The 19,344-nt window shown below is 39.0% G+C and overlaps 1 protein-coding gene across 16 annotated transcripts in view; it reads left to right on the plus strand.

Moving 5' to 3' along the window:
* pou6f2 (POU class 6 homeobox 2) overlaps positions 1-15,778 on the plus strand; it is a 73,407-nt gene extending 57,629 nt beyond the window's left edge. For 14 of the 16 annotated variants that reach the window (XM_046371390.1, XM_046371385.1, XM_046371391.1 and 11 more), the window contains 4 exons: positions 1,686-1,895; positions 3,618-3,759; positions 7,706-7,874; positions 12,207-15,778. In XM_046371390.1, coding sequence (XP_046227346.1) covers positions 1,686-1,895; positions 3,618-3,759; positions 7,706-7,874; positions 12,207-12,714 — 1,029 coding nt within the window. In that variant the 3' untranslated portion in view covers positions 12,715-15,778. The remainder of the gene's footprint in view (positions 1-1,685; positions 1,896-3,617; positions 3,760-7,705; positions 7,875-12,206) is intronic. The other 2 variants (XM_046371388.1, XM_046371383.1) reach the window with 2 other exon arrangements.
* The last annotated feature ends 3,566 nt before the right edge of the window (positions 15,779-19,344 follow it).

Below are 19,344 nucleotides of genomic sequence, written 5' to 3' on the forward strand. Positions count from 1 at the left end.
AGCCCCAGAAGGGCTTTGAGACATCATGCCATGAAACATCTGCATGAGACAGTTGGATGGAGCAGCATTACATGGCGGGACAGGAACGAGAGCTAAGCTGTCACTTTCCTGCTCTTTTATTATGCTTATAGAACAACCACTTAGTCCAGTGACGATGAATAATTGAGCGGAACAAGTCCTCTGCCACGGTGGCATGCAAAGCGGGATCAGTGAGACTCGGGAGACAAGAGCGTCAGGCAGGGCAATAAAATATGCTAAGTGGCAGGAGAGCATTACAGGGAATTTGTAAAGCCGGCGCAGAGAGAGAGATAAATTATCTCTCCCTTAATGTGAAGCAACGTAAGCAAATGAGCCGTGGCAGGGATGAATTACAGATTGTCGGCCCACCTTTCTCTCACTGATCCTTCCCTATTATGTCAAAGAGACAGGAGGAGAGAGGAGGGGGAGAGGAACCACACACTGAAGTACATAAGCAGTAGTGGTGAGAGTGACTAGGGCGCCACAAAATGCCTGGGTTAATGCCATGTAGAGGCTGTTTGTGATTTTGTGTTGTTTTGAGCTGAGATGTAGAAGCTTGTACTAAAATATAATCCGAAAGAAGAAGAAGAAAAGAGCAGTTTTGACAAAAAGTAGCTCCTTGTTTTGCCCAGTAACAGAATTTAGAATGATGGGCATCTATTCCATCCTGAGCTGCTCTCTGGTGTAATGAGGCTTGGTGGTGGAGGGATGTCAGCGGGGGGCGACGGCTGCTCAGGAGCTGCTCAGAACCAGTCCCCAGATGACATTAACCTTCATCATGGTGAAGAGGTGCTAAGACCCCCCTAAAGCGCCACTCTTGGCCACACTCTGGCAGCTCTGAGAGCTAAAACGCTGCAGTGACACTCTGCCGCCCCCTTTGATCTGCCCTTCCTGATTACAGCCACAGAGGAGAGGAACGCAGAGACTGGGGGGGGGGGGTGAAGTACCCCTGGGATCCTGAGAGTTGAATTAGAAACACAGGGTCCTGTCTCACTCTCTGATGCCCTTCTTTGCTCTGTCTTATTGTTTCTTTTCTTGTTCTTTCTTTCCACTTATATTTTTCTGCCTCTGTATGTGTGTGTGTGTGTGTGAGAGAGAAAGAGTGAGAGAAAGTGAGAGAGAGAGAGGGTAAAATGTGGGTCTCTGTCTCTCAGCAGCCTCACTCCTCACCAGAGACAGACAAAGACACTTAAGCACAAACACACGTAGACACACACAGTCACACACACACACACACACACACTCATCCAAGTCCTGCCTGGTGATGGATAATACAGTCAGTGGTGTGCACCATCACACACACAGGTATTCAGCGCTGACCTTTGCAGTGCGCTCCCAGCAGTCTGCTTTGGCTTCACTTTCTCTGGCCTGTAAAACCACCTCAGTGACAGATGATCAGTGGACACTTGTGCGTGCTTCTCTCTTAAAATCACACAAAGACCAACTGGAAAGCTGAGCGCTCTGATTAGCCTAATAACATGGTGAAATGACCAACTCGTGCTTTGTTTCCAATCACGTACAAAAAGGCAAAAAAAAAAAAAAAAAAAAAAGTCTCCCAGCAGCAGAGATCATTAAGACAGATACATCCAGTAGCGTTTACCCTCTCTCCTCGATCTTCTGTTAAAAACCGCCCAGCTGATTTCGTCTCCTCTCTACCCCCTTTGTAGATAATTGGAACAATCCCACTGATGCCCAACTCTGCAGGGCCCTCCAGCCAATCAGGGGGTAGCAACCCAGCACTGCAGGTACAGCCAATTACACCTCAGCTTCTGACCAACGCTCAAGGCCAGATCATCGCCACAGTGATCGGCAATCAGATCCTGCCTGTCATCAACACCCAGGGAATCACGCTGTCACCAATCAAGCCTGGACAGCAGGTAACATAGACACTGACAAACACAAACACAAACACACACACACACACACATAGAGGAAGATATCTTGAAGAGCAGCTTATTATATACTTAAATAGATGTTTCAACAATGATAAAGACTCAAAAACTGTCCAGTGAGCAACACCTAGTGGAGTCATACCAGATTCATGACTGCTACTCTGGTCTGCTTTATGCTAAATACTCTTCTCACTTATTTGCATTCCACGTGGGAAATTGGAGCGTTTGGTACAACATTGTTCTCAATGTGTGCATTTGTGTCTGTGCGTGAGTGGAAGGCACTTATCAGCCAACCCTTCAGACAGCTGTGCTCCTGCAGAGCTCAAACACAACAAAACAAAAACAACAAAAAAAAACAAAGCAACACTTTTCATCACCGCACTTAAAACTCAAACAGTCCTGAATATGCTCTCCACCTCTTTCCGTTCTGACTTTCCCTCCCTCCTTCTCGCCCCCCCTCAATCACACTCTCCAGCCTTATGATTTGTTCTCTCTGACCTAAACAACAGGGTTATTGTTTTTATTTAAAGGAATAAAACCCAATTCCTTTCCATTTTGCACACTAGATTTGAGTTCATACTGTAAGTGTAGAAACTTGAAGATCTACATGGTGCACAAGTGTGGAGTCAAATACATGCACACAACAATACAAATGTTATTGACTTGATAATGGTGATGTCAGTGCAGAATTACAGGGTAAAAGTTCACACTGAAGGCCCATACAGTGCAGAATGGATGAACTCTCAGCAGATGGACACCTAATTGTGGCTCCCTGAAAACGCCAGATCATACTCTTGAATGAATTAATGCATTTGTAATAATGTTTATGCTTTTGTCTCCACTTCAAAGCCTGCATGTACACATTGTTACACGGGCATAATTCACGGTTGTCAGAGCCTGCAGTCTAGAATATTTCCAGTGAAGCTAGATAATTCTCCAAGCCTGTCAACAGTCCTGACAGTGTGTGCATCGCTGTTGACACCCCCCTACCATCCAAACAAACACATGCCACAGAGAAAATAATTAATTGCAAAAAAAAAGGATAGGAGAAGCCAGCCTAGCTTATAGCAGAGCCTTTCATTTTAAAAGTGAAGACGTACCATCTTGTTCTTGTAAAAGCAATTCAAATGTGCATAAAACATGAAAATACATAGTTTTTTTTGCCATCAGAGCACGCAGCTTGTGGATCATGAATTATGTTTGATATGGGGACTGCTGTGTCCACATGTTTTTATTTCAGATTCAGGTTGCCATTAAAAGCATCCTCTCAGGTCTGATGATGAGAGAGAAAACTCTAATTGTCATGAGTAGTTTTCTTTTTTTTTTTTTTAACTCAGTTGATTTTCTGCAGAGTAGCAATTGTAAAGCTCAGCGGAGTACCTGAGTTGACTCTCACCGTCTCCTGCAGTAGTAAAATACTGCTGTAGTCTACTGAGCAGACTATTGACATTATATTCTGCTCTGTCAGTATAAATACTGCAGGCATTAATAAACATTTCTTCATTATCCAGTACAAGCTAAATGTCATTACATTCAGCTTCCAAGTGGCTAATTTAATAGCTGCTGATTGGTTGATTAGATTTAATATTACAGCCTAATCATCGTAATGACATGATTAATGTAAATGATGATTATTATTAACGATTGGTAATTCACTGTGCTACATGCTGTCAACATATTTTATCCACTATGTGTTTGTATGTCCAGCAGCAGGGTCAGACAGGCTCCACATCATCTCAGCCGAACCTGCTCCACATGCCCCACAGACAGAGTCCTCTCCACCAGGCCTCTTCCTCCTCCTCCACCTCCTCCTCTTCCTCTGCACTCAGCGTGGGGCAGCTGGTCAGCAGTAAGTGTCTGACACAGCTCACGAAAACACAACATGCCTTCGAATACATGGAATAAAAATCCACTGACTCTTGTAGCTTTGATGTGACAGTGAAGGTGCATTAAAGGTTGGGGACAAAGGTAACAGCTGGGAACTTGTAGCAGATGTTATGAAAACAGAAGGAAGTAGTGTATTTAGTGGGGACTATTTTCAGTAGTGGATTAATATGTAATATTTGGTTTTTCAGTGAGTATTTACAGCAGGAGGATGGTATATGTGAGATTGACTCAAAATAATCTATAGTTGATTTGATGTGTTTTTAATAGTGTTCAGACAACATTGGAGCTCCGGGGCACAGAGGATTTGTTCATAGGTTTTGTTGACAGCAACAAAAAAGTGAAAAAATTTGCCAGTCCGATCTTTCAGTTTTTCTCCTAAGCAAATCAGCGCTTTTAGAGTGTTCTCTAAAATCAGGTTAAATTTTTCTCAATGCTCAAGCAGATAATGACACTAGAATAAGTAGAATTGTATTGGAAATTGGTTTAAATATTTTAATCTTCTTTAATCTTTTAATTTTTTTTGAATGAAATGAGGTTACTCAAAAATACTCTACAGACAAAAATTAGATCACAGTGTTTTCATTGAATTACTTTCCACTGAATAAATAGTCCCAAGAAAGAGATGATAGATAGATAGATAGATAGATAGATAGATAGATAGATAGATAGATAGATAGATAGATAGATCATTTTGAATATTTTGAGCACTAAAAATAAAATTGAATTGACCTCCTATGTATTGAGGTTGAGATGTACTTGTATCACAAGGGCACATATCAGAGACAGGGATCTCAAAACTTCATCGTATAGAATCCAAGCTGCCTGCAAGGCCAGATACCACCTGGGGTAAGAAAATAAAAAACATCTTTTGTAGTTTGGGCACACTGTCTAAAGATACAACATGGCAGATGCTCCGTATCTACATTATTCTCAGCGTGGAAAGCTTTTGACTGATCCCCGTCTCCTACAATTGTTTTATTTTTTTCCTGACTGTCAATTCTTTGGTTTATTAAACGATCCAAAGTGGCGTGTGTTATGTATAATGAACATAAGTTTCATTCTTCCAATGCAGGGGCCTTTGGCAGAGCCTTATAAATCACTGGGCCATAGCCTGTCAGCATACAGCCATTGCCTTTAAAAACTCTGTTTTATTCAGATAAATTTCATTTGTCAGAGTCGATTCCCCTAAACTCCATGTAAACTCATTTCAAAGGCAGCTACAATACCACTGAATTCAATAAAAAAAACAAGTTGCCATTGATCAACTTGTTGTAGACACTGTGTTTAGTTTGTATTTACTTGTAGCTTGGAGAATATCCTATATGCCATTTTTGAGTTTGGAAAAAAAAGAAAAGAATAACCATGGTTTACTTTAGAGGTAAAGAGAATTAATGCTTTATGCTGAGTGTGACTCATATCACTTCCTCTCAATATCACTTACAGCATACATACACAAAGCAAAATCCCATGACAGAATCTGAGTCGTCTGCAGAGAAGAGAAGATGAAATGTCATTGCATTCTCTGGCCACAAATAGAGTGCCAGAAACATATTAAAAAGCTGAGAATGTCTGTTACTGTTATTTGAAATAATCAGATGGGGAAATGTCAGTCAGAAAGAAGAATGTCAGCAGTATTTCACCTTGAGGTTGTTTTTTTATTTTTTGCTTGTTTGTTTGTTTTTTATTTATCCAGAGAAAGTCAACATATCAACTGTCTTCTAGCAACACCCTACTTATCATTCATTTCACCCTGACAACCACAGTCTTCTATTGGTTGCCAGTTAGTTGCTGCACTGGAACAGAACAGAGGTTAAAGTGGCACTTAATCTCTCATTGGCAGTAAGATTGAGTACATATCTGTGTATCCTGTCTGGATACAGATAATTGCATGTTGATGCAGATGTAAATGCACACAGAACACAGTATTATCTGCATGTATTTACACCTACAATCACATCAGCCTGACCACACCTGGAGGTGGTCCAGGTACACTGTCATTTCCCTGGTCTCCCTTTCAAGTCCAATATTCACTCTCACTTTTAACTCCATATTTGGTCGCTACCAGTCACTAGGAAAAACATATGGCTCTGTAACAGCTAAATGTTCCATTCCATATATTTACTATAAAACAATAAAATTTATTTAAAAATTAAATTATGCTAGCTAATCATCTGATCAGATTGTAGACCAAATTGACGGAATGTTCATTAATACTAGGTGCAAAGGCAAAGACTCACTAATGTGATGTCTAGATAATGCGTACAGATACAGATCTTACGTACCATGTATATCAGGTTAAATAAGGTCTAAAACAGCAGTTGCTATGTGACAAGAGAGCCTTACTAATTCACTTTTCCCATACAGGTTTTCTAACTTTTCCTCCTCATGATTCTCACTCCTTGGGTCGCAACTACAAACTTCATCATAATTTAGTGTAATTCAACTTGATTATGATCATCACAGCACAAAGAAAAATTGTTTGTTTTTTTTTTGTTTTTTTATTGCTTTAAGTGGAGGACGGAGTCCTAGCATATAATAAGCATTGTCTGTAATAATTTACAAAGGCATTTCTCATTTTCTTTTTCAGCAGAGAAATTGAGTGTTTAAACTTATTATTACCCTGTTGTAATTATTAAGCTCATTGGTGTATTATTGTTGTAAAGAAAAGTAGCTTTGGGGCACAGAAATTGATTGTCTGCATTGTTTCAGTGTTTCTTTTTAATATGGCTTTTAAAACATTCCATTCACTATTCTGTTTGTTTTGTGAAAGCTTTACTCCACCATTCATTATTGCAAAATAAATTAGAAGGAGTTTAAATCGCAAGTCATGTTTGGGTTGTGACTTAATGTCTAAAGACAAATATGGATCCAGAGTTTATCCCAGTCGAGCACCGCCACTCCAGAGTACCATTAGTCTTTCAAACCACTGAGTAAATACAGTATACTCTGTTGGGAATGATGAAGAGATGCTCATCAGTGTGGAGATGATGGGACCCGAAGCTGTGAGTGCTCATCCCTCCAATTTAGTCCGAGTCTCTCGTCCCCCATCTTCCAAGTGTTCACACGTCTGGAGCACGCCTCATACACTACACGTCACTTAAGAGGTATAGCGAGATGGCAGACCCATAGATTTTTGCTTAAATACGCTTGGAGGACTCCTTTAATAATTCATTGATAATGACCAAGATGAATAATTCAGAGGCACAAACTTTGCTTTAGTAAGCAGGATGCCAGGGCACCTGACATTGATGTACAATGTGAAATCACTTTTTATTAGCGGGGAAATTCTTCCAAATAGTTCAGTGATGTTTTTCTGATCTGCACAAATGCAGAGATTCATAAACAGCATTTCTGTGTACGAAGAGTGTGGACTGGGGCTGGGTATTGTTTGTGCGTGAGGTTTGCTCGTGGTTTTGAGGATGTACAGTCCTCTCTAAGGATCAGATGTAAGAAATGTCTTTATATATTATTTTATTTCTGTTTGAGAGAACTAGCTTTAGAATGCATGCATTCCTACAGAAAATTAGAAGAGATGAAAAGAAAAGGCCTGCACTATCTGTCTGCTCAGGATCTAGCCTTTTGAATTAACAACCTCTAGGGTTTTGTGCATATTGGTTCTGTGTGTGAGATTAAACAGTAGCACTTGCAAGGCAGAGCCATGACATAAATGCATTCACACCTCAGATGAATTTATTCTTCAAAACATCTCTCAGATACATGCAGTTTACAGCACGAGGGCAAAGAGAAAAAATAAGTTCTGACCCAGACCAGTTCTATTTTTTTTAAAGTTGTTTAGAGACGATCATGATCACATATGTCTGGATGTTTGCTTCACTTTGGAAAATGAGGTGAGAGGCGGGAGAGCAGAGGGCTAATAAAATGAGATGTGTGTGTGTGCTGTATTGTAGACCCACAGACCGCCCCCAGCGAGGTCGACGGGGTCAACCTGGAGGAGATTCGTGAATTTGCCAAAGCATTCAAGATCCGCCGGCTGTCCCTGGGCCTGACACAGACTCAGGTGGGCCAGGCGCTCAGTGCCGCTGAGGGGCCGGCGTACAGCCAGTCTGCCATCTGCAGGTAAGAATAGACACAAATGGTAAAACTCTAACAATAAAGAGCCCATCATTTCTAATCTGTAAGTCCTAATTCTGTCAGATGAGTGTAGATAAAGTTGTGCAGCCTCACTGAGATGCATGGTGCTAATAACTGCCATCTGTTTTTCATTCCACATTTTAATAAACATTATTAAGATTTTAAAACATATAATTGATCTGCACCACCCAGACAAATTAAGCTTTCACATCTGTAGTTACCCTCCTTCCTTTTGCTTCTCTCTCACCCGCTGACATGACAGCCCTGCATTACTTATGCAAAATACATACACAAGTATTACACGAAGCACTTAGAGCATTTAATAATTACTAAGGCCCTTGGCCAGCTGCTCCGACTGAACATGAGAGAGTAGGACGATGATGATCTGTTAATAAGATTGCCATGTTTTACTGCTGCCACGAGGACAGTTTAGTCATAAATGGTGCATTATATATTCATGAGACAATCAGACAATCAGTGTTTCATCCCACTGGTTGTTCCACATGACTAACATTTAGCCTGAGGATACCAAATGAGCCATTTTTCCCTTTCAAGACAGAATAATCATGCCAAAATATGACTTTTTCAAGAGAAGTGTAAGATTAATTAAAAAGCTTACCTATGGAAGTTATTTTTCATAACTTTTCTTTGCCAAAAGCACACAGAATTTAATAAAAATATCTTTTGCATCACTTTTTGACAAGTGTTCTCCTCCTCCTCTTCTGTAAATTTCCAGTTCCTACTCCTGTATTAATTTTAATGTCTCTCTGCAATGCATGCGCTTTGCTGATGACCTGTACTGTTTATGTGACACGCACTTTTAAAAATTTCATCACATCAACATCAAACGGGCGATAAAATGTGAAACAGTACAGGGGCCAGGGTTCTTATGAGGCCCAGCCATCTCTGACTAATGTTTAAAGTCTTAAAATCACACATGAAATATTTACAGCCAAGAATAATTCAAATATTTATAACATACATTAAAAGCCATTAGCTTCAAAAATAAACACTCTGTGGGCTGTTATTCATGCCGTTAAGACAATTTTTTTGTTTGTATGACATTGGACATGACATCCTGATGTTTTAAGTAGAGGGGCAAACTTCACATGCTTTAGTTTAGTTAACATCAACATAGACATGAAGTTTGAAGACAACGTCACGGTAGCTCTGGGGCTCCGGCTCTGAACACAGACAGTGAACAGACACTGACAGATGCTTGCATCTTGTCTCCTTTCATTGCTCAGTATGTTTCCAGGGACTTTATTAGTTTATCTAAACAGGCACAGGCATTACATGAGGGCATCATCAAACCAATGATGTGCCACTGTGTCCTCTTTTGGCTCGAATTTGGTTTGGTTTAGCTAATATAATGAATATGAATAAACAGAAACAATACTATTGCAAATTTAGCAACTGTCATTTATTTCTCATTTTATTTCCATGATTTTAGACATTTAAACATTGGTAACTTGCCTTAATTAGTAAGAAGTCAATGCACAATGAGCCAGGTTATTTTATCGAATTTTTTCAGCCAGGATATTTAATCAAATATCTGATGGTTTGACTCTCTTACATATTCAAATGTCCTTGTATCACAAGGGCAGGTTGTTGTTGTTCCAGATTTGTCTGTACAATGTAAAGTATTGTATGCTTTCTTTTCAACAAAAGAAACCAAACTGCTTAAATGGATCAGTGTTCAAGTTCAATCATCAACATAATGCGGTCTCATATGAACTTTGTCTAACAGAATACTCTCTAAAATGAACAAAATTCATATATAAATCAGGAAATATCCACCCGTCCATCCATTTCTTATACCGCTTATCCATCAGGGTCGCGGGGGAGCTGGAGCCTATCCCAGCTGACTACGGGCGAGAGGCAGGGTTCACCCTGGACTGGTCGCCAGTCAATCGCAGGGCCAACACACAAAGACAGACAACCACACACTCTCACACTCACACCTAGGGGCAATGTAGAGTAGCCAATTAACCTAATGTGCATGTTTTTGGTATTGTGGGAGGAAGCCGGAGAACCCGGAGAAAACCCACGCAGGCACAGGGAGAACATGCAAACTCCACATAGAAGGGCCCAGACCGGGATTCGAACCCAGAACCCTCTTGCTATGAGGTGACAGTGCTAACCACTGCACCCCCGTGCCGCCCAAACCAGGAAATATTTAAGTGAATAAGTCCTAGAATCTAACAAAGTATTTGATGGTTCCTCCCAATACTTTACATTAGGTTTGAGTGCTGTGGATAACATATTCAGTATCATCAAATCAGTATATGTGATATATGGCAAATTATTTGAGAGGTTGTTAATGGATGAAATAAGCAGACATGAATGTCTCTAACTGATCCAGTTACACCCAACAAATAAAAGTTATCTGTGAAAGATTTCGCCATAAAAACATCCCCTCAATGATTAACAGCATAGATCACAATGGTCTGTAACGGCCACATAATAAAAGTATTGATCCACAATATGAACAGTTTCGAGATTTAAAATTATGTTGCCTTACTGTATATATTGTCATATCACCCATTAATCCCTGGCCGTTTTCAGTGAATTTCCTCATACAGACAATTATATATGAACCAGCAACTTTTCTCTTCAGCCAATTCAACCACCCATCAGCAGTTCAGTATCTTAATTAATGATCAATGATCAAACTGTAAATAAACAGGAGATGCATGTGCTGATTTTAAAAAAAAAAATTGTTGGCATATTTATCATTATAAAGGTAAATCTGATCATTTGTCTTCATATACTGTGGATTTTGTTTCCTGATTTTAAGCATACACCTCTCACACAGCTCTCTCTGGTTCCTGACTGTAAACCCTCAGGAAAACTGTAAGCCTCAACACACAGCAGGTCCAAGCAGCCTCCTAAGGTACTTTTTTAGAAGAGCCAGAGAGGCTGGAGGTGCATTCAGGGCCATTTCTCCCTCGTGCTGATGCACTAGTGGAGGGAGTGCATACCCCAGCTGAGCAGCTCTCAACTCATTTTAGTATCTGCGTTTCCTGTTGATCCATGAAATGTCCTGTCTCTGGTGACTCCTCATATTTACTAATGTATTCCCCGCAGTACGGAGCCCTCCTCTATCCACTGTTTAGGAGGAGGGTTATAAATAATACTGCCTGTCGACAAGGAGGAAAGCACCAACAAGGTGTAGAAACGGAGGATGTTCATGCATGCACGGGCATCTCGCCCTCGCTGTTGTTGTCTGCAGCCGCTCACCTCACCATTAAAAATCTCTCGTGTGCATTGTTTGTTCCGCAGAGACTCCCTGTAGATCTCTGCTGTCTTTCCATCAGCACTGTCAGCTCAGGAAGTTGTTGTACTAAAAGCATTCGCACGCTTCACACTCACGTTTGTCCCAGAAACACTGAACTTTTCCTCTTAATCGACATGTAATGTTTAATTGAGTTTTTAATTACCTGTGTTTCTGTGTTTGACGGTAGTTAATCTTTATTTAGTCTAGAAATCTGGGGACTCACACCACTGTCCTATATATATAATACCGTCATCATCTTCATAGCGAATTCTAATGCCATACACAGTATCTATTTACATCACAGGCACCTGACAGAGTCACTGAGCTGCCAAGTCACAGTGGTTTAGAAAAAAACTTCATTCTCCATTTTTCCCAGGACTCGCTAAAATGACGAGCATATGTGAAGAATTATGTGTCACACAGCCGTAAAGGAACTTTCGGAATTACAGTGTGGAAATGTATTCTTATTAAATATAAAATGAGATGTTGTTAGAGGACGAAAGAAAGTCTGAAAAATGTATATAAAGTACGTTTTGATTAATAATTCAAGCTATTTTTGTAAATAAATGATGGTGCCATATTTAACTGCATGCATTAGTGGATTTTTGGTGTTTATCTCCTGGGGAAAAGAAATGGGATATTTGGGAGTAATTCCTCCTTTGTTTTTCTGTTGTTATATGGGAATTCTTTGAAGTATACTATTTAAAACATTATAGTTAGATGTTTGGTATGTTTTTGGTTCAACTGGACCTGATTTTAGTTATTGGCAGTATCTCCTTGTTCCACTATTGCCAATTTGGGACAGAGAACCACAGCCTCCTCCAGTAAATTAACACACTACTGGCAACTGTTACCTCCAGCTGCTGCAGCTGAGGGGTTTCCAGGTGCAGAATACAGAGGAGTTTGGCTTGGGTGTGTACCTGGATGTTAGTCTCAGTCCCTGTGGCATTCTGGTTGAGGAGACTAAAAGGCAGGCAGCTTATCCCTTGTTCTGGCAGGGCACCTAAGTAAGATTCTTTTTTCTCAATTCTCCCCAGACACACCATCCTGAGAAGCCACTTTTTCCTACCACAGGAAGCCCAAGAGAACACTATAGGTAGCAGTCTGACAGGCAAACTGAACCCTGGCCTTTTATATCCTGCCAGGTTTGAGAAGTTGGACATCACCCCTAAAAGCGCCCAGAAGATTAAGCCGGTTCTGGAGCGCTGGATGGCCGAGGCTGAAGCCCGCCACCGATCCGGCATGCAGAACCTGACAGAGTTTATCGGCAGTGAGCCTTCCAAAAAACGCAAGCGGAGGACCTCTTTCACCCCGCAGGCACTCGAGATCCTCAACAGCCACTTTGAGAAGAACACACACCCCTCCGGACAGGAAATGACGGAAATAGCCGAGAAACTGAACTATGACAGGGAGGTGGTGCGTGTCTGGTTCTGCAACAAGAGGCAAGCCTTGAAAAACACAATAAAGCGCTTGAAACAGCCCGACCTTGGCCCGGCTGCACCAATGGACCCTCTCACTGATTCTCTAGAGGAGCTGCCGAAATGAACAAGCTCTCTGACTAAAAAAAAAAAAAAGTGGAGTAGAAAAGTGGCAGCCATTAAAAACAACAAAGGTGGATGAACTCATCTTGAAATGAGAACAGAAAAATGTTCTAGAGTCACCTGGACGGACTGTCATGAGTTTGCAAACAAAAACTATGTGTTGTCAGTGTGATTACCACAGCTATGTAAATGACCTTGGCGAAACCAAAAACATGAAAAAAGAGATTACTATCTGAGAATTATGTAAAAACATACCGTGTGCTGTTTCAAAGAGTTTTAGATTCTGGCCGTATGGACCAGACTATCGCCCAAAATTTTGGTTCCCATGAGGAGGGATTTAGTAAGAGACCATACCAAATCAAAACACTATTTACCAAAGTCTGTTGCATCTGAGTACTAAGAATAATTTTGTAATGTAAATGTGCTCTAAATTTTTACATTTGTACTGGCAAATCTAAGCTATATGTGTGAGGTTGAGTATACATTTTATCTTTGTCTTGCTTAATTTTTCCTTCATTGTTTGTATGTAAATATCTTTGAAAAAAAAAGAAAGAAAAAAGCTGTCTTTGAATTGAAATCACACTGATGAAGTTCTCTTTTGGACAAAAAAAAAACTTTGCTGTTAATTGCATAATAATGTTGTTTGCCTCTGATTTGTGTTTCATCTGCAAATATTTTCAGTCACGATGTAACTTTGTACAACTTTTACAGGTATTTAATAATGATCTCATGAGATTGTTTCAGAGGACGAACGGAGGGAGACTAAACTAAGGACTTTCATGATGATGATGATGATGATGATGATGATGATGATGATGATGAAAAGGGGTATCAGTGTCAAGTCTACTGCAGCTTTGTTTTGAGCTACTGTGTCATTCTGTTGCCAAAGCCTGATAGCCAAAGAACACATAAATTTCAGCTCAAGGACTGATGAAGATTTTACCTTTTTATTTATTTGTTCATCTGGCTTTCTCCCCTTTTTTCTAAAGTGTTTCACTCTGTGGATCAAGTTTAACTTAAAAAAAAAACAAAAAAACAAAAAACACTATCGTGTCAAACAGCTGCAACGGTTTCTGCTGTATCACAGCAATATAGAAAATGTGTTGGACGAATTTTCTCTCAAGCTAATTTACCTCTGCATGCTTCAAGTCAAACAACATGAAGAATGATTAGATTAATTTCACAAAGCAACCCAAAATAAACATTATTACCTAAATTTTGCTAATGTCAAAATATCACATTATTTTACACAATAAGCCCTTTAATTAAGCCCTAAAATTAAGAAAACATGTCGTTAAATCCTGTTTGTTGCAACTGACCAAACTATTGATTGCAGCTCAGCTGTTTTTATAACCTGAATATTTTAACTCACCCCTCTTTTTCTGCAACAACAAACATACGCAGCTAATGAAGGTTTACAGATATTACAATCAATCAATAGATATTTGTTTTTCTCACCTGTGAGATCATTTCTATTGAAATGCTTAAAAAAGGTTAATTTCAACAGATTCTCTTCAAAATTGCATGTTTTTCTGATCGTTTGTTATCAAAATTTTAGTAGAAGTTAATTTCAGTACACTGATGTCTTGATTAAATATTTCAGCAAGAACCTCCCAGACAGTCAATACAAATATTTGGTTTTCACAAAAATCCTCACAGGAAAAGAAAAAGAAAGGGAAAAAATGAGGTGAATGTTGAGAATAAGTGTCACATGTCAGAACTGAGTGAACTTAATTTGAAGTGAGGTGAAATTTGATGCAATTTATTCAGAATCATGTGTCTGCTCGATATCTGTCCTTCCATGTCACATTGGTTATCTCAGTGTCCCCTGTGCACTGCTGTGTTTTTCTTCACTGCCTGTAAAACACACACACAAAGACACACACACACATACACTTGGTAAATTTAGAAAATACACAAATAAGCTTTACATGTACATACGTGTTTTAAAAGAAGTGAGTTTTGCAGGAAAGGCAACCTTAGAGCCTTATTTCCTTTGGTTAACAGACCTTTCACATAATTTGGATTTTTTTCATTTTAGACATTTGAGCTAAATTTTCATCTGCATATCTAAATTATCAGGTCCATATTTTTGTTTTATTTGTGCCCTTAATCAGTTTTTCTACATTTTTATGTTGCTTCCAGTTCATTCAGGCGAATCTTTGGCCAAGAATCTAAATGTCTGCATCCACTCACCAGGCAAAATGTATGAGAAATCAGCAGGCTCCTCCTGGTAGAGTATGGATCTGTTCTGAGGCTTGACAAATAAAGCTGTAACCAAAACCAAATAAATAAATAAAATAAAAAGAAGACACAGAAAAGAGTTATGCCTTCGCTCAACCTCTCAATGCTGGACCAAAGCTCTATAGTTATGCACATTGTACAGAGAAATAGATTCATGATGTTGACAATCTTTAAAATCAGAGATGAAAGAATTGAAGAGTAGAAATGTACAGTAGTTCATCCAAGGTTTACCTCAGCACCATCCTTGTGAGAATCATACAAATGCCATACAAGCAGCAGGTCAGTAGAAAAGACAGAAGATAACTCTGCACTGTGTGTGTCGACGTTCACTTTCAAGTTGGAGGGAGAGGCTTGGGTTTTATTTATTATTATGTGACACATAATTGTTTTATTTTTGTGAAGTGGTTTCCTGAGCCACATGTGACTCTCTGGTCATCTGTTTTTTATTATTGTTGCATTATTTCTCATTCGTTGTGGCATTCACCTCTCAATTTTCACAGACCTCTAGACCTGATTAGAGGAAAAGGAGATTACAATAATTGCTCTTAACCCAATTAGGATGATTTGTGAGTCACCTTTTAAATGCTTTTGTGAAATTTTACTAACACAAGCAAACTGGTTTGACTTTTTGTTAATAGTTGAAGAACTCGAAACCAAAGCCGAAGAGCCTGCAGAGGTTGGTTTTCTTTTTTTTATAGACTGAAAACTGTACTATAGAGCAATATCTGTTTGGTCAGTTAAGCAGCACTTTGTGTATTTCCAAAAAAAAAAAAAGCTTCAAGTATGTCACATTGATTTGTACCATAATTAGTAATAAACAATTGTTTGACATGAATTTTCTGTCCTGTTTTCAGTGAATTTCTCAAGAGAAGATAAATGCGGTGCTCTAGCCCATTATACCAAAACACAGTGAATAGACATAAATATTTGATCAAAATTCAGTTTAGACAGGAACATGAATTTTTGACATCTGTTTTACCATGTTATCAGTATCATGCAATAGAAATGCATGCTGTGAGACAACATAAAGACAACATGTAAAACTGTTGTAAGTGTTGTTTTTAAGTGTGTTATTCCACATTACCAAATGAGACAATAGCTAAAACCCACCTCAATGGAGAGGAAAACAAGCTAAACTCCTGCTAATGGTAACTAGCTTAGCAGAGTATCAGCTAACTGCCGTTTGACTTCAGTGGAATTCATGTGCTTTGGTCTGATTAGCTACCTCTAAATTGAATTGTGGATTTTCCTCTCATTGATTACAGTCTTGGAAGTGTACACCTACTCAGTAGCTAAATTTAAGATACGCTCAGCAATGTCAAACTGTAATTAGCTAATCAGGCTAGCATCCAACTTTCGATTCTATAGTGAAATTTATACAGTTTGGTGTCGTTAAACTTCATGTCACTTATTTAAACTGAATTGTGAATCCATCTATCATTGATTATAGTATATAGTATAGAAAGAAACAAACTCAGCAAGGTTCAACTCCTTCTGACAAGCTAATCAAACTAGCCGCCAGCTTTTGACTGACTGTAGTGAAATCCATGCAATTTGGTGTGATTGAACTTTCACACATTTAAATGTTTCAAATAGTAGTTTGATTTACTGTTAATTTCAATATACTGTAAACATAACTTATTGATAATTAAGAAGAGCTAAGTTCATATTTTGTAAGCCTGTTTCATTTTAAAAAGCATAAGTGGGACTTCACAGGTGACGCTTGCTGCAGAGTTCAAAGAATTCAGTAACATACAAATAAACATCTCTGACTTCTCTTTTCATCTTTTGCAACTCTACACGTAAACATGGTTATTGAAAGTGTTAAATAAAATCAAACTTGTTCTGACTTTCTCTCTCTGTAAGGTCATGGTCAAGTGAAGCTTAAATCGTTCTGTAAACATCATCATATTTAAGGCATTATTTTACATTACACCCACTTTTGTTGAATAAATTAATGCGTGTAACTGAACGTTTGGTATGGTTAATGAGAGACAACGAATAAAAAGAGCCTGACATACGATATTTTGCAATTTATTTAGATTTCCTAGGGGTCAGTAGAGAAGAATACATGTCGGGTTTGCTTCTCATCAAAGCTTCATGGGTTTGCCTCACCAAATAACAACAAGACAAGTGTAAAGAAGGATAAATATATAAATAAACAGGGAGAAAGCCTTTTGAAACTAAACTCAAAAGTTTTATACAGCTTCCCTGTCCATGATGCCTTTGAAAAACGGGCAGGCTGCTGAAAAGAAAGTAGTAAATAAATAAATAATAATAATAAAAAGCACAGACAACATAAATTATTAACATTAGACTGAAAACTGATGTTCAAGATGCTTTTTTGTCTTCCTTTCAGCTCTCTCTCCCGCCTTCATTTCAAAACACTGGATGTATTTTTGAGCGGTGATGGCTGAGGTGTACACAGCTCGAGTGAGTTATTTGATGTTCTTTTGTTGTCTATTTTCATTGTCTTTCCCATTAACAATGTAATTGTGCAGATGCAGCTCCTGACCCATATCTGTTTTCTCAAACTGTTTGTATTCTGCTGCTGATAAAAGTTTACTTTCTATTGTTTCTCTGCCACAGCACAGCTTTTGAATGAATAGTAACAGCACAGTTGAAAGGGATCCTAACGCAGAATTATAGAGTAAATGTCAGTGTTTGAGCTTTTTATCAATCATTTTTGGATGTGATTCTGTCAAGAATGTGTCATACGCAAAAGTTTTGCTCCTATTTGTGCACTTTTTTATTTTTTTATATTTTAGTATCCCAGATTTAACTAGTTAAAGCCAAACAAAAGCTTGTGATACAAGAAAGTAGATTCTTCTTCCTAGAAGCTCACTTTTCTGAAGCCTCTTCATCCTTGAACCTGCATGAATCTGAAGATGTATTTAATTTAAAACAAACACAAGCAAGCAAGCTACTTTATTGAACCAAGTTTTGATCACATATGAACCACAGAGAAGCTAAAAACGCAAACACTGCCAAGTTGGATCAAACAAATTTAAACTGCTCATCCTAATCGTGACTTGTGCATTTACTGGTTGAGTCATTTCTCACAGAAAACATGCAACGCCTGTGCTTTTCCTACTATGTTAAGACTAAATGCATGCTGTGATAAAGGCCCCTTAATCACTAGTTGACATGCAGCAAAGGGCTCAAGCTGCGTGCTTTTAGAGAACAACAGTAGGTATGTTAATTTTTCATCAAATTTGTCATTATTAGGCTTAAAGCAGACTTATGCAGAAATGCCTCATTTCTGTCGTACTTGTACTTAGCAGAGTACTTTCTACTTCTAGCGCACTACAACTGAGAGGGAAACGTTTCTCTGACAGCTGTAGTTACCTGACACATAAAGGCCGTACATTTGTGTTGTGGCTGACACCCAACGATTGAAGTTCAGCTAAGTTGAACATATGAAGACTTCAACTTTGCTCAGGATATTCTTTAATTTAATATGATTGTACCATAACATTTTATCTGCCTCTCAGGGTCATGAAGTTGTTTAAGACTAAATTATTTGTTTCCAGTGTTTAAGATTTGGGGGCACTTTGTTATGTTTCAGTATCGCAAGAGACACATTTCGCCTCAAAACTTTACATTTTTTTGTAAATTATTGCTGGAGCCTGAAGAGATAAAACAAGTAAAATTGGGAAACAAATTTGTGCTCAGTTCGAAGTCCTTCATGGGTGACCATTTGAATTCCCATACAGAATCAATCCAGAGTTTTGATCTCTGGATCTTGTAGTTTATTGTTAACAGAGGTCAACAGAAGCAGCTGAGGTCTCCTTAAGAAGGATTTAAAGTGAACTATGAGTACTTCTTTTCTTTATCTCTCTCTCTCTCTCACGCACACACACACACACACACACACACACACGCACACACACATATATATGTATTCCAAACAAAATCAAAGTGAAGACTCCAGTTTTCAGCCAACTGTCCAACTTGTTGCAATGAAACATGCCTGCAACCACCTGAAATTGTCCTGAACGAGGCTGGATAGAAATATTATGACATGTCGGCGCTCCAAATGGATTATGTTTCAATATCAGTCAGGACACAGAAACAGAGAGGTGGAGGGAGAGAGTGCATGTGTTGGATGCAGATGGTTTTAAATTGCTGCCTTTGTTTTCCATCAGGCATGAAGTATTCACTTCCCTTATCTTTCAGACAACGCGTGGTGGGCTGATGTTCTGGGTAAATGAACTGTCTGTATATCCCTCACCCTCCACTCTGCCGCCTTCTTGTTCTCACTTCCTCCTCAAGGTTGAGATGTTGGTACACTGACTGTGAAGCCAGAGCTGCTCAGGCGTTTCCCACTTTGCTGCTCTGCACACCCAGATGCCTCTGGGGGTGCAATTACCAATCCTCACATGCAATC

The sequence above is a fragment of the Scatophagus argus genome, chromosome 18, assembly GCF_020382885.2.
Source record: "Scatophagus argus isolate fScaArg1 chromosome 18, fScaArg1.pri, whole genome shotgun sequence".
Lineage (NCBI taxonomy): Eukaryota > Metazoa > Chordata > Actinopteri > Scatophagidae > Scatophagus > Scatophagus argus.